This window comes from Bufo gargarizans, chromosome 4 (genome assembly GCF_014858855.1).
Source record: "Bufo gargarizans isolate SCDJY-AF-19 chromosome 4, ASM1485885v1, whole genome shotgun sequence".
Taxonomy (NCBI): Eukaryota; Metazoa; Chordata; class Amphibia; order Anura; family Bufonidae; genus Bufo; species Bufo gargarizans.
In genome coordinates, this window is record NC_058083.1 from 179,100,713 (window position 1) to 179,115,512 (window position 14,800).

A 14,800-nucleotide genomic window follows, 5' to 3' on the forward strand; every position below is an offset into this window, starting at 1 on the left:
AGATTGCAATCTGTGTCAGAAATGCGCCTAATTTTGCCACAATTCTGTTTGAAAAATGAGACCCAATAAAAGGGATAAAACTGAAGTAAGACTGAAAATATAGGAGGCAGAAAAAGTACTAGAGTTCAGCATCATAGTCCTGTAACTTGTGTAAAATAGTCAGTATTTTTTACAGACCACACAGCATGGCAGGACCCGTGGTGGTGATCATACTTACCTGATCCCTGGCTTATGGTTCCATCATTACCCCGCCAGCTCTGCAGCATCCAGGTCTCCCCGTGTCAAAATTTGTGTTGACATAGGACCCCTACAGCCAATCACTGGATTGATGTATCAATCGTGCAGCACATCACTGCGTCACGTGCCGCACAGGTGACATGTCGTTGCTGTGGCCAGTGATTGGCTGCAGTGGTCACGTGACAAATGTAAAAACTGATATTGACATGAGAAGACCCAGGACCTGCAGAGTCGGCAGCGCAGTGATGGAGACAGGAACCAGCAGCGGGGATCAGGTAAGTAAGATCCCCACCATGGGCCGGCCACGCTGTCATGTCAGCCAAACCAGAGACTCCTCCAAAAGGACGAGTGAGCAGCTGTTTTGGAGTGCTTGTAGGATGCTGGCTGACTGGAAAAGATGCCTAAAGCTGACCATTAGGCTTGAGCGAATCGACCTTCAGATCATAGATCCGAAGTTAATTTGTTCAAATACTTTGATGTTAATGATGTTAAGCATCAAAGAAGTATTGGCTCCTTGGAGCCAAATTTTGTCCAATTTAAAGTAGGAATCCGAAGTGGGTTTTGGTACTGGCTGGTACCTCGGTACCAAAGCCCACTTCGGATTCCTATTTTAAATTGTTTTTAAATACAAAGATATGAATACCGTAGTGATTCACGGAAGTCTCATGCAACTTCAGCGAGACTTTTTTTTCCACGGAGCCAATACATTTATGCTGTACAGAAACAGCATTAACATAGAAGTATTTGAACAAATCGACTACGGATCTATGATCTGAAGGTCAATTCCCTCAAGCCTACTGGCCATATATATTATACTTTGGTCGTCCAACACATTAATGTCTCAGATGATATTGGGGGAGACAAGGATCGGGTAAAATGAATATTTTCAGCCAGTCCTTTTGTTCTCCCGGGATAAGAGCCACCACTACAAGTGTCTGGCAGCGGCTTTCTCCCCTCTCCCCACGGAATACACATGCATGTTCTGCCGAACCAAACATTTATGTATATGGGGAAGATAGCTGTCTGCCAAACAGCTAATGCATGTGTACGGGAGGCTTAAAGGGGTTGTGCAGTTTCTTTTTGTTCATGACATCCTCAGGATAGATCATCAATATCTGATTGGTGGAGGTCTGACACTGGGAACCCTTACCGATTAGCTGACCTCACCTATTCATGACACTATGCGTTGTCTCCCTTGCAGAGGGGACATAGTGTAATTACAAGTACTCAAGTTAATGGAGCGAGTATTTGTGATTACACTGCACTTATGCGACGACAAGCAGTGTAATCAAGAGGAAGCAGCTCTCGCATGGCTCGCTGCCTCCTCTTCGAACAGCTGATTGGAACAGGGTGTTGGACCCCCACCAATCATAACCTGGTAGAAAGTAGAACTGGCTTAGTTGCCCATAGCAACTGATCAGATAGGTGGAATCTGATTAGTTGCTATGGGCAACTAAGCCAGTTCTACTTTCTACCAGTTTAGATAAATCTCCCCCAATAAGCATGATACCTTAATCTGTTAGTCTGAGTATCTGATGGCAGAGCGGTAGTCAAGAAAAAAATAATAAATGTATGACTTAACCTCTTAAGGACACAGGGCGTACCTGTACGTCCTGTGTATTTCCGATCACCGTCGCGCGGCTGGCGGTGATCGGAACAAGGTGCCTGCTCAAATCATTGAGCAGGCACCCTGAAACAATGCGCACCCTGAAACAAGACCTGCAGTTTGCGGCTTTCACGGGAGTTGCGGCGGGCGGTTGGAGGTGCCATCGGGTCCCTGTGCGGCTGTAATGGAGACCTGATGGCATGGAAGGCAGCGGGATGCCTTCCAGTGAAGAGGCTATGAGATCCAGCCCCCTGGATCTCACAGGCAGGAAGCTGTATGAGTAATACACACTGTGTCAATGCCAATGCATTGTAAAGTGGATTAGACCCCCAAAAGTTGAAGTCCTAAAGTGGGACAAAAAATAGTGAAAAAAAAAAGTTTTAAGCCAAAAAAGTCATTTCCCCCAAATAAAGTTTTAAAAAAATTGGTAAAAAATAGGAAGTAGACATATTAGGTATCACCACGTCCATATCGACCGGCTCTTTAAACATATCACATTACCTAACACCTCAGATGAACACCATAAAAAAGTAAAAACTGTGCTAAATAAACAATTTTTTGGTCACCTTACATCACAAAAAATACAACAGTAAGCGATGAAAAAGGCGTATGCCCACCAAAATAGTACCAATCTAACCGTCACCTCATCCCGCAAAAAATGAGCCCCTACCTAAGACAATCGCCGAAAAAAAAAAAAAAAAATACAGCTCAGAATATGGAGACACTAAAACATATTTTTTTTTTGTTTACAAAATGCCGTAAAAAAAGGCATTTTTTGTCACCTTAAATCACAAAAAGTGTAATAGCAAGTGATCAAAAAGTCATACGCACCCCAAAATAGTGCCAATCAAACCGTCATCTCATCCCGCAAAAATCATACCCTACCCAAGGTAATTGCCCAAAAACTGAATAAACTATGGCTCTCAGACTATGGAAACACTAAAACACGATTTTGTTTGTTTCAAAAATGAAATAATTGTGTAAAACTTACATAATTATAAAAATTGTATACATATTAGGCATCGCCGCGTCCGTGACAACCTGCTCTATAAAAATACCACATGATCTAACCTGTCAGATGAATGTTGTAAATAACAAAAAAACAAAAAACTGTGCCAAAACAGCTATTTCTTGTTACCTTGCCTCACAAAAAGTGTGATATAGAGCAACCAAAAATCATATGTACCCTAAACTAGTACCAACAAAACTGCCACCCTATCCCATAGTTTCTAAAATGGGGTAACTTTTTGGGAGTTTCTACTCTAGGGGTCCATCAGGGGGGCTTCAAATGGGACATGGTGTCAAAAAACCAGTCCAGCAAAATCTGCCTTCCAAAAACTGTATGGCATTACTTTCCTTCTGTGCCCTGCCGTGTGCCCGTACAGCAGTTTACGACCACATATGGGGTGTTTCTATAAACTACAGAATCAGGGCCATAAATATTGAGTTTTGTTTGGCTGTTAACCCTTGCTTTGTAACTGGGAATGTGCCAAAAAAGTGAAATTTTGAAATTGCTATTTTCCATTAATTCTTGTGCAACACCTAAAGGGTTAACGAAGTTTGTAAAATCAGTTTTGAATACCTTGAGGGGTGTAGTTTCTAGAATTGGGTCATTTTTGTGTGGGTAGGTATTACTATGTATTATAGAAGTAGAGAAATTGAAACTTAAAAATTAGCAAATTTGGTATTTTAAAAAAAACATTTTTTTTACTCCATTTTTTACCAGTGTCATGAAGTACAATATGTGACGAAAAAACTATCTCACAATGGAATGGATAAGTGAAAGCGTTTTAAAGTTATCACCATAAAGTGACACTGGTCAGATTTGCAAAAAATGGCCTGGTCCTTAAGGTGAAAATGAGCCCAGTCCCTAATGGGTTAAAGCAAAAAATAAAATAAAAAAAAGCCTGAACCTAAACTAAGTGGTTCACGTTTCAATGGAGATATAGCAGATAAGTGAATAATGGTCTCCATATACCTGTAATTGTCCAACAGATCCCATCTGGAGTCCTGCAAATTTAGGTAATTATGTGATTTCCAACCTTCAAACTCCTGGGTGCTGTGATATGCAATTTTGCACATGTAGTTAACTGCTCCCCTTTTATAGGTTAGGCTATTATTAATGCTTACAACAATTATTTAAAAAAAATATTAAAAACGACTGCTGTGACTGAGCACGATTATATCTGATGCCCTGCACAGCTCTACATATGCGAGGTCTTACACCATAATTCATACACACTGGAATCAAAGGATAGAAACTCAACTCAACATGAGCTGTACAAATGAATTGTCGGTTAATTATGGAATGGAAACAGATCTGGCTGTAGGCATCAATTACATCAATTAGTGAAAAAATAGTGCCTGCTTATATCAAATGTAATTTACATACAGCCATTTACAACCATAGTCCCTATGAAGGTCAAAAATAAAAATCTGTGCATGTACAAATCACAACACGTTGTCTACACTCATACCACAGCACAGGAAACACTCCAGATAACATTTTAGGGACAACAGATTTATCTGTAAAGGGGTTGTCTCACTTTAGCAAGTGGCATTTATCATGTAGAGAAAGTTAATACAAGACACTTACTAATGTAATGTGATTGTCCTTTATTGCCTTCTTTGCTGGTTTGATTCATTTTTCCATCACACTATACATTGCTTGTATCCAGGTGTTACGACCACCCTGTAATCCAGAAGTGGTGGCCGCGCTTACATGCTATTATTTTATTATTATTGTTATTTATTATCAAAGCGTCATTCATTCCATGGCACTGTACATATGAAAAGGGGGTCAAAATACATAATATGGAAAATTGCACTAAGCATGGACAAGACGAATTACAAACTGGTACAGAAGGAGAGAGGACCCTGCCCACGAGGGCTTGTGAAAAAGCATCACCCTCTCTGGTGGCCAGGACCGTGGGAGTGCGCATAGCCTGGCGCTTCTTCCTATAGTGTGCAAGCGCGGCCACCTCTACTGGTCGTAACCATGGAAAAGAGCAATGTATAATGTGATGGAAAAATGAATCCAGCCAGCAAAGGAAGCAATATGGACAATCACAGTACATTAGTAAGTGCCTTGTATTAACTTTCTCTACATGACAACCCCTTTAAATACTCTGGGGTCACACCTGATCCACGCCTAGTCATGCCCTCAAGACACTATATTACAAAACGCACAGTATTGTTTAATGTGTTAAAGTAATTTTCTGACTCTTTCTAACTGATGACCTATCTTCTGGATAGGTAATCAGTATCTGATTGGTCTGACACCCGTGACCCCCACCAATCAGCTGTTTGAGAACCCCTGTGAGCGCTGCGGCCTTCTCACAGCTCGCCAAGTGCAGCGCCGTACATTGTATAGCGGCTGTGCTTGGTATAATGCTCAGCCCCATTCATCTGCTGCTCACAGATGCCTCTCGCAGTGGCTCATCTCCCATGGGAACAAAGGATCAGATATGCTGAAATCCAGCAGGCTCCTTTAAACATTGTTAGGCAAATTGGCAGGTTCGGAAAACTTTAATGCACTATGTATAGTCAACTTAAGACTCATTTTTGTGCCCATAATTGCAACGGTATGAAAACTGGTGTTAAATCCTACACACACAGTCCATAAAAACAATCACTAATTAAAAAAGGTTGCAGCATACATCCATTTAACCTACGCGTTTCGAGCAGTTATGTTCTTAGTCATGGCATAAATATATTATACGTTAGCGCCTATTTAAAAACACACACAACCAGACTTTGTCAGCCACTTCATCAGTTATGTGTTTGCTGAACTTCCTAACGCCATATACACCATCATATATATAATATAAACCGTCATATATACCATATAAACCCTGTAACATGATATCATTTCTGCAGTTTAATCCTTTTGGTTATCTGGTGTTCAGTTTTAGAATCCAATATGCTTCCCTCATAAATCATTTTCTTTTCCAATCACCCCCTCTCGTTGGATAATTAACCAGTTCAAAGCCAAAGAACCTCAAGTTTCTGTTTCATTAATTATATTACTTGTGTCCAGCAATGTGTTTTTTAAATTTCCTTGTTGCACATCCCACATAATATAAATGACATTCAGTGCACCATATTCCATACATTACATAGTGTCAATTGCTAATTATAAAACATCTGATGACTTGATATTTTCCGAATGTACCGTAGCAGTTTTTCTTTGCAAACCTACAAACATCACATCATGCATCTCCACATTAGAAAAAAACCTTTCTGTGACAACCATGTTCTCCTCTCTGTTTTTTGTTTTGTGCTAATATACTTCCAAGAGATCGACCTCTCCTCTTCACACGCCGACAATCCTGCTTAAAGACAAGGTCTCATCTTAGCTCAACACCGTTAAGTAGTTACGTATAATTTTTATTATAGCAGAGAAGTGGTTTCTCTATGGGGTAGAATATGTGCGAATTAAATTATCTTTTTTTTCCCTCTTTCCTAAATAAATAGGACTTTCGTTTTTTATTTTACACTTGTTTATACCTAAAACTTTAAGAGATTTAACTTGATATCTTGTATTTCTATTTTCACCTCCTTTATTCTTTGTTCTTCACACATGCTTACAAGTTTCATTAAATCTGGACAAGATATTATTCCATTCAGTCATGAATTCAGTGGAATGTATTACTGTATTACTTCGCTGTGACTGACAGCGCTTATGCTGAGAGTTCGGCAAAGCTAGCCGAACTGCCGGCTGTCAGTCACAGCGAAGGGGCAGGAAAGTGGGCGTGGTTATCTGGACTTGAAGCAAGAAGGCCGCTGCCCCCTTGACTTCAAGCATGACTAAAGAAGCGCGCCGGCAGGGGATAAAAGAACGTTTTCTGAGCTTTAGCCGCATCGGCCTTCAGGAAGAAAATTATCGTTGGAAACACGCTGCTGGCTACTGTCAGGCGGCTTGGGATGGTTTTTCGAGGTGACAGATTCCCTTTAAAGCCTTCTCCAGACAATGCAGCCTCATAGTGAAAAACTTTCACAATTTCTTGCAACCTCCTCCCTCCATTTTCCAGGAAAAGGGTATTTCATTGTTGACAGGTCCTCTTTATGGAAAATTCTAACTCTGACATGAAGATAAAAAGTGAGATTTTCTAGTGAGATTTATGTAACCTGATCTGTTCACCACAACTTACAGTAACAATGTCTATTATTTCTTGAAAGGTAAAAAATAAAAGGAGAGCTCTTTACTCTATCTTTCAGGTCACTTTCTGTTCATCGGGAAGTAACAATCAGTATTTTATAAGGTACTCATTAACAGGTTATCTAGGCTGTGCAGTAGGTGCTAATGAGACACTCATGATAAAGACCACTGATCAGTAATTAAGAGACATCTCCTTTCAGCCTCATTAACTCAAGAGCATTACTCTTTCCAAGAACTATTTGAAATATTGGTATACGGCCATCAATAAATCAACCTAGAAAATTAAGTCAATGTAATTCAATTTGCGTTGACAAAGCTTTATGGCTAGGAGGGGATCAGGAGCTTGTGTCTTCTTAGGTAATACTCTTCTAATATTAATGTTGCATATCTTACTGATAACAAATAGACATAATTCTAGGCAGGTGTATAGATCCTTTTACACAGGACGATGATCAGGCAACGTTCCTACAAATGTTCATTCCCGATCATACCCACTGATCAGCTAACAAACAATTGCTAGTTTGTCGGCTGACCACACAAATAGGGAACGAACTGATTCTCCCCAAACACTCTGCATGTCTTAATAATGGACAGCAACGGATTGATCTAGACATACGCTGGTAAACTACATAACTTTTCATGGTACAAACAGTAAGCATTATTTGGTGATTCCATCATATCACTTTAACCCCTTTCCAACATCTGCCGTACATGTACGGCGAATCGAGGGTCTTTAATGAAGGTGCCCACTCTAATGTCTGCGATTGTCAGTAATGCTAACTGTGAACATTTAACCCCTAAGATGCTGTGGTAAAATGTGACCACGCCATCTGAAAGGTCAAAAACCCGAAAGCACGTGCATCTTGGACAGGAACGGCTCCCCATGGCGGAGATCAGGGTAGGCATTCTGTTGAAGTAATAAGCCAGGCCTGTGCTAGGCTTCTAGACTTATTACTGCTATATTCCAATTCAGGCCTGTAGGTGGACCCCCTCCCATCAGCCGTTTAAAAGGCAGCGGCGCTGGCAATAGCTCTGAGGCCTTCTCGTGTCTAAGCCCTATTGAAGTGAACGGGGCTTAGGCTACTTTCACACCTGCGTTCAGGTGTCCGCTCGTGAGCTCCGTTTGAAGGGGCTCACAAGCGGCCCTGAACGCAGCCGTCTGGCCCTAATGCATTCTCAGTGGAGGCGGATCCACTGAGAATGCATCCGTCTGCCAGCGCTCAGCCTCCGCTCAGTGAGCGGACACCTGAACGCTGCAAGCAGCGTTCGGGTGTCCGCCTGGCCGTGCGGAGGCGAGCGGATCCGTTCCGACTTATAATGGAAGTCAATGGGGACGGATCCGCTTGAAGATGACACCATATGGCTCAATCTTCAAGCGGATCCGTCCCCCATCGACTTTCAATGTAAAGTCTGAACGGATCCGCTCAGGCTACTTTCACACTTGGAAATTTTTCTACATTATAATGCAGACGGATCCGTTCTGAACGGATGCAAACGTCTGCATTATAGGAGCGGATCCGTCTGATGAAACATCAGATGGACCCGCTCCGAACGCTAGTGTGAAAGTAGCCTTAGCCGCGCCCAGGCCAATGATACTAGTCGTGACGTCACTGAACCTGTGGGAAACTGCTGATCGTCGGGGGTCCTGGCTGTCGGATCAGATGCTGATGCTCTATCCAGAGGATAGATCATCAGTAAAAAAAAAAAAAGCTGCAGAACCCCTTTGATGTAATTATCTTTGCAGATGCAGGACATCTGGTTCAGATGTGGATATAGACTGCAAACTGTCTCTGTGCTCTTTTCTTACGGAGAACCTGTGCAGTTGCACAGGCTACATATATAGTATGTATGGTTTTTGGTCCAAGGCCAGCTTTAGCTTCTAATTGACTTTAGTGGCCTATTTATTCGATTTTTTTTAAACTTTTATTAGATGTGCATTACTGTGTTAGAGTTTAGGCCCACCGGAGGATCCTCTGGTACCCTGAAAGTGAATATGGGAGGGAAAATTGCTACCGCCTTCAGTTCTATAATTATTGGCAGCTCATCCCTGATTACACAGGGGTCTGTTACTTGATTATACAGGCCAATTGTCAGAAATTAGTGTTTCTATGAATGCTTGTACCTTATATTTGGGTTACAAAATTGTCCAGTATAATTTAAGTGGTCGGGTTGACCAAGTCAGAATGGACAAGGTCTCACCTATAGCTACATTATTTACACAAAGATATACATGAATTCCACAATTACCAGCTATGTATGTGTTATTTACCAGTCGCTCTAGAAAAACTGCCCTATGTGATTTCTCAAAAAATAAAAAGCAGTGGAAAAATAAAAAGCCAATTGGACATTTTCTGATGAACTTCTGGGAACGACATGGAATAGAAAAGAAAAATGTCACCCCTGTTTATGAATGAACCGAACAGGGTAGCCTTGTTGTTATGGAAAAATCATGGTAGATTGAGTATGATTAAGTGACCAGAGGATGGACAGTGTCCATTATAACTCAAATATCATGATGCGTATAATAAACCAAGAGGATATAAATGTTCCAAGTGATTAATGACCAAAACAAACATGTTGAGAAATCACTGGAAATGTACCTTTTATTTTTGTCTTCTATTTGAAGGATGAAAATGACATCATCCAACGTTTGAAACTTTGTTCCACTTTCCCCCCACTTTAATTTCAGACTCTGGGGCCCGGCAGCCGCGCACTCGAGCCGAGGAGGCAGTGGAGGAAGAGGGTTTGTCTTGACATTGATTGCTTCACTGAATGGCCCAGCTCCAATCTCATTCACTGCTTGAATTCGGATTCTAGAAAAGAGAAATAGAGTTTAGGTAAAGGCAGTATTACAGCTTTCAACACCTTTTCATGCAATTTTTGTAGGTCTTTGTAACGCCACCACTAAAAATTCACTTTGGCACAGTATAATCTACTTAAAGCCAATCCAGCCCCTACTGACGTGTTAGGTAATGGGACAAATTAGGCAGCTAGACATTTTTTGGTACAGCTCTTTCTACTTTTGTAAATGAGAAATTCAGTAAACGTGCAGAAACCTCTATGTCTGTATAATTCATGCAGGAAAAGTTAAATTCACAGAGTCTAAATACTATGGTAAATCAATGGACCTTATAAACAATGTTATAGCCATAGGACAGGGATGAGATAAACTGTTTAGACAATATTCAATGTAAACAACAATATTTTGTCCTAAAATGGTTTCAACGAGATGAAGAAATATTGAGTCCAAATGCACTACTGAATTCACGATATGTCACTCTTCATCGTGATGTGAGAACAAGAAGGTTACAAGACAATAAACTTTTCTATGACTTCATGAAAATGGAAAAATTTTATAGAACATTATAGAGAATCACAACCCATATAATGTAGGCATTATCACACTCCATGCTTCAGACTAGAAACAAGTTTCTCATGTAAATACTAAATAATAGCAATGCTAGAAGTTTCTATTCTCTGTATTGTATTATGATCTACAGCTCCACTCAGGCATGCTAGACATTTAAGGTGAATATCTCCTTCCAGGGACTTATTTGCCTTAGTTTACTTTGCCAGTAATCAAATAATTCTTAAAGTGAATGTGTCATCATAAAATTACTGTTTAAATCACATTTTTGTTTATGTTAAACATATTTTTCAGAATGTTGGGTGAATTTTTTATTAAAATTTTACATATCACTCTATTAAAGCTAAAATTCTGAAATTTTGCAGTTTTTACTCTGGCCACTGAACCTCTTAACAGGCTGACACTTCCTGTTCTGAGATGACTCTTCAGTAATTATCTCATCATCAGCAGCAGGATTGCAATGAAAGGTAACACTTCTGAATGGATAACGCAGTACCACCACCATTCCCAATAGGTGATGGACAAAAAACTTTGCACGGATCACACATAACGCCTAGAAAGCTCTCTCTTAAAAGTAAAAGGACATTTCCTGTCTCCAAGTTCCTGATCTCCATGTGGATGCTGTAAATGATATCTCTGAATACGGTTAAAAGCAGCTCAGACAAGGTAGCAGCACCCATAATCATGAAAAGAAAACAAACTAATAAAAAGCACATAAAATAACAAAAATATTAGATAGAAAGACTATTTATTGCCACCTGGTTTTAATTAGTAATAATATTTAATTTCCACTATGCATATTTTAAAAAAATCCTAAAATCCTTCTACTAATCCTAAAATCCGACTACTACACCTAATAGGTGTCTGTAAGGTTCCCTTTACTGTAGTCATTACCTTATCATTACAGGCAGGATTAGAATGACAGATATCACTGCTGTATATAGATAAGACAGGAACCTCCATTCACAGAACATGCCTAGGAAACATCCCCAAAGAAGTCAATGAGGTCCCCTCCTGTCCATTGTGTCTACTGCCCATGGATGTAAAGCATATCACTAATTGCCGTTAAGAACAGCCTGGGCAAGATGGCTGGCCTGCAATCACGTTCAGGAAATAGACTAAAAAAATCAACAATCAGAAAATAAAAACAGATTAGAAAAATCATAGGTGACTCATTCCCTTTAAATAGATTACAGATTATAATACTTCCATCACTGATGAAATAGTGATAATACAAATAGACCTTGGTCTGTGGTAAGGTGGGGAAGTGATTTTTGGACTACACTTACTGTAGACAACACTAAGGAGCTGTCTGGGTCATGGTTGTACTCAAATGAAATAGAACAATTAGCACTGACAAAGTTGGGGAACCCATTTCTTGTCCTCATAGACAAAAGTTGGCAGGGTCAAAGTATCAAGCTTGTGGACAGCTTTACATATAATTTTAACTGGAAAACTACTTAAAAGGAGCGAAATCTAGTTAAAATGATCCCATGATGTCATACATTAGAATATCTCACTGGTAAAGTCTTCTGCCATCATTGATTTCCAGAACAAAAAAAAATCTACAAAGAGTCCAAACGCTTTTCAGAACTGATCAGAGATTTGTTTAATTGGGAACATGACCCAAGATTTTGTATTAGTCACCTTGTAGGGCTAGCTGAGCCAAATGTAATGACACGTTTCGCTTAGTGATTTGTTGCCTCATTCTGTAGAAAAATGACTCTTAATCCATATGCAAATGAGCAGTTAAGCGCACTAAAGGACGGTCCCAAGCTACTCTGTGCACCCTTGCCTCACATGCCAATCCCTTGTCCCTTCTTATCCTTCTTGACTTACAGGGTTAGGTTAGATGACTATGTAGGAACCTAGCCCTGTCGATTAAGGATGGGGACGGTCTGCAGTGGAATCTGAAGAAGCAAGGGTGCATAAGCTGGCATCTCTGCAAAGAGAGAAAGTGTCCCCTTGAGCGCTACATGAAAGGCTCTCATCCAGCCAACCAGTATGCTGCTACATACTGAAGAGGGTCATCAACCTCAAAACAGCTGTCTAAAGAAGGGTGTCTCATTCTTTTGGGAAGACTCTGCTTTGGTTGATAAATCAAGTCATGTTTCAAGGCTCTTTAATGGGTTGGGTCTTTGACTATGATCTCTGACAGGATAGTTACCTAGAGGTGGTGTTAGAAAGACTTCTTTCAGTCTTCATTTTGGAGGAGAGCTACTTTTCATACCCTTTTCCAGGGATCATTGCCTGTAAGACTCCCTATGCCATTCTTTCTGACTAATTGGTAAGGTTAAGTGTGTACGTATAGTACATAGCAGTAACAGTGTAAAAGAAGAGGTAAGCTTTGATTAGTACCGTATATGGTTGTCAAAAATGACCAATATATTGTTTCTGGGCTATAAATGACCACTATATTGTTTCTGAGCTTTAAATGACCCCTATATTGTTTGAGAGATTTATTAGCATGCTTTATAGGTTTATAGCCATTTTTCTGCTGGAACATTCTTCTTATTATTTTCCCAGTGTTTCTTCTAAACATAAACTGCTGGGGATCAGTACATTGCTGCTAAAACCCTGCAAACTTCTGGCCTCTAAAATATGGCCTAAATACATGAAAAATACTACTCCTGACCTAATAAGATAAACACAGCAATGAGAATTCTATTTGCAGTCTCGCCAGTGCTCCTAGACCAGAAAAATATCTCACCACTGAATTAATCATCAACAAGATGACATGAGAAAGAAATTGATATGATCATTCCCAAATAATTAACTCATGCGCTACCCCAGGAGGAAAACAAAGCATACAAGACAACCAAATTATTTATTATGCGATACCCAATCCCTCAACAATATCAACTGGCACACTTGTCCAGAAGCAATCTTGTGTAAGAGCTCACCAAAGGCTTTCATGGGAATGTATGCACTTCCACTTGGCCAGTTATCCAGTGGTAAAGACCATGCAACGCCACTAACTTTAAAGACTCATTTACACTACGTCACCCAGCAGACAATTAACGTATTGGGAAGGAAATGTTCTTTCCTGAAAATTGCCTGCTCATCAGTGGAAGTGAAGAGCTTGATTTCCGTGCAGAGTGTGAGGACGAGTGATGACTACTGCAATTGTTTGCTCTCATCCAAATGTATTGTTTCTGCCTTGGAAGCAGATCACTTTTCACACTGCACGGTCTGCTGCCCAGAAACGCTAATTGAGGTGTCCACAACCTGATGAAAGAGCGTTTTGCTCATTTGTCGGGTGATTTGCTGCACTTTTACACGACCAGATTACTGGGAATGAATGTTTGTAGGAACACTCATTCCTGATAATGTTTCAAACAACTGAGCAATGTAAATGCACCTTCAGAGTTTGTTCAGCCATCATCAAGGAGTCATCATCACCATAATGATATTCCAACTGCTCCCATTCCAATGTTTCAATGTCCTCCGCTGGTCTCTGATTCCTGGCCCCCCTCGATGTGCAGGAAATTACTGCTCAGCAATCAATGGCCATAACTATGACCCTCTTAAGTCAGTGATTGGCTGAGTGGGTTTTCAGTGTGTGCGGAAGGACCAGGAAGCAAAAACCAAGAGGACGAGGGAGGAGCATGAAGCATTGGACCAGGAGTGGCAAGGAGCAGAAAGGTATGACGTTTTGTTGTTTTACACCTTTCAGAGCCTTTTTTGTTGTCAAACGCTGGTCATACATGGGGAAATAGGCCCCAATTTGAAAGAGTGTATAACAGTTTTGCTATCAAGATGTTCCAAGGGGCACAGATTGACTTCATACCCTTGCACTCCCCTTTTCTGGAAGATTCTAATGCATGACAGGTGTTCTGCTGTGTTAGGGCTGTCCATTTTAGCATCTTCCACATAATAATTGGGTTTTCCCATGAAAAATAATCTACATTTTTCAAACCAGCATCTGGATCTGAGTATTTTTTGTAATTGCATGTAGTTAAAATGTAGCATAGCCTCTGAGTTATTTAATGAAATCTATCTGTATAGCGCCCATGCTGTTTGTTCTTTTCCTTATTTCTCTGTCTGCCTAACATTATTGAGGTGAACACATGCTAAGTAACATCCTTCAACTGCCACCAGCTCTACCTACCGTTAGAAGTTGTGACAGGTACAGGGAGAGAGCAGAAGAAAGGAGACGCCCTGTGAGCTGTGATAGGGAGAAAACTGGGGCACAAAGGACTCATCCCCGTCCTATAATAGTGAAAGAGCTTGAGCAGAAAGGGCATGTCCCATGAGCTATAATAAGGGGAGAGCTGCAGCAGAAAGGACATGTCCCATGAGCTGCCAGCTTGATGTAAATCTAGCAGAACAACTAGAACAATGAATGGGGAGATCTCTGGATCCATGTGAGGTGCAGGGCTGGTTCCAGCTTTGTTACAAAGAGATTGTCATGTACTGTAATTTTTTA

General features: G+C 40.5%; 1 protein-coding gene across 4 annotated transcripts in view; it reads right to left on the bottom strand.

Annotated features, from left to right (window-relative positions):
* Positions 1–14,800, bottom strand: part of FNDC3B (fibronectin type III domain containing 3B) — a 373,528-nt gene that overhangs the window by 31,402 nt on the left and 327,326 nt on the right. For all 4 annotated transcript variants that reach the window (XM_044291978.1, XM_044291975.1, XM_044291976.1 and 1 more), the window contains exon 23: positions 9,605–9,817. In XM_044291978.1, the coding sequence (XP_044147913.1) occupies positions 9,605–9,817 (213 nt within the window). The remainder of the gene's footprint in view (positions 1–9,604; positions 9,818–14,800) is intronic.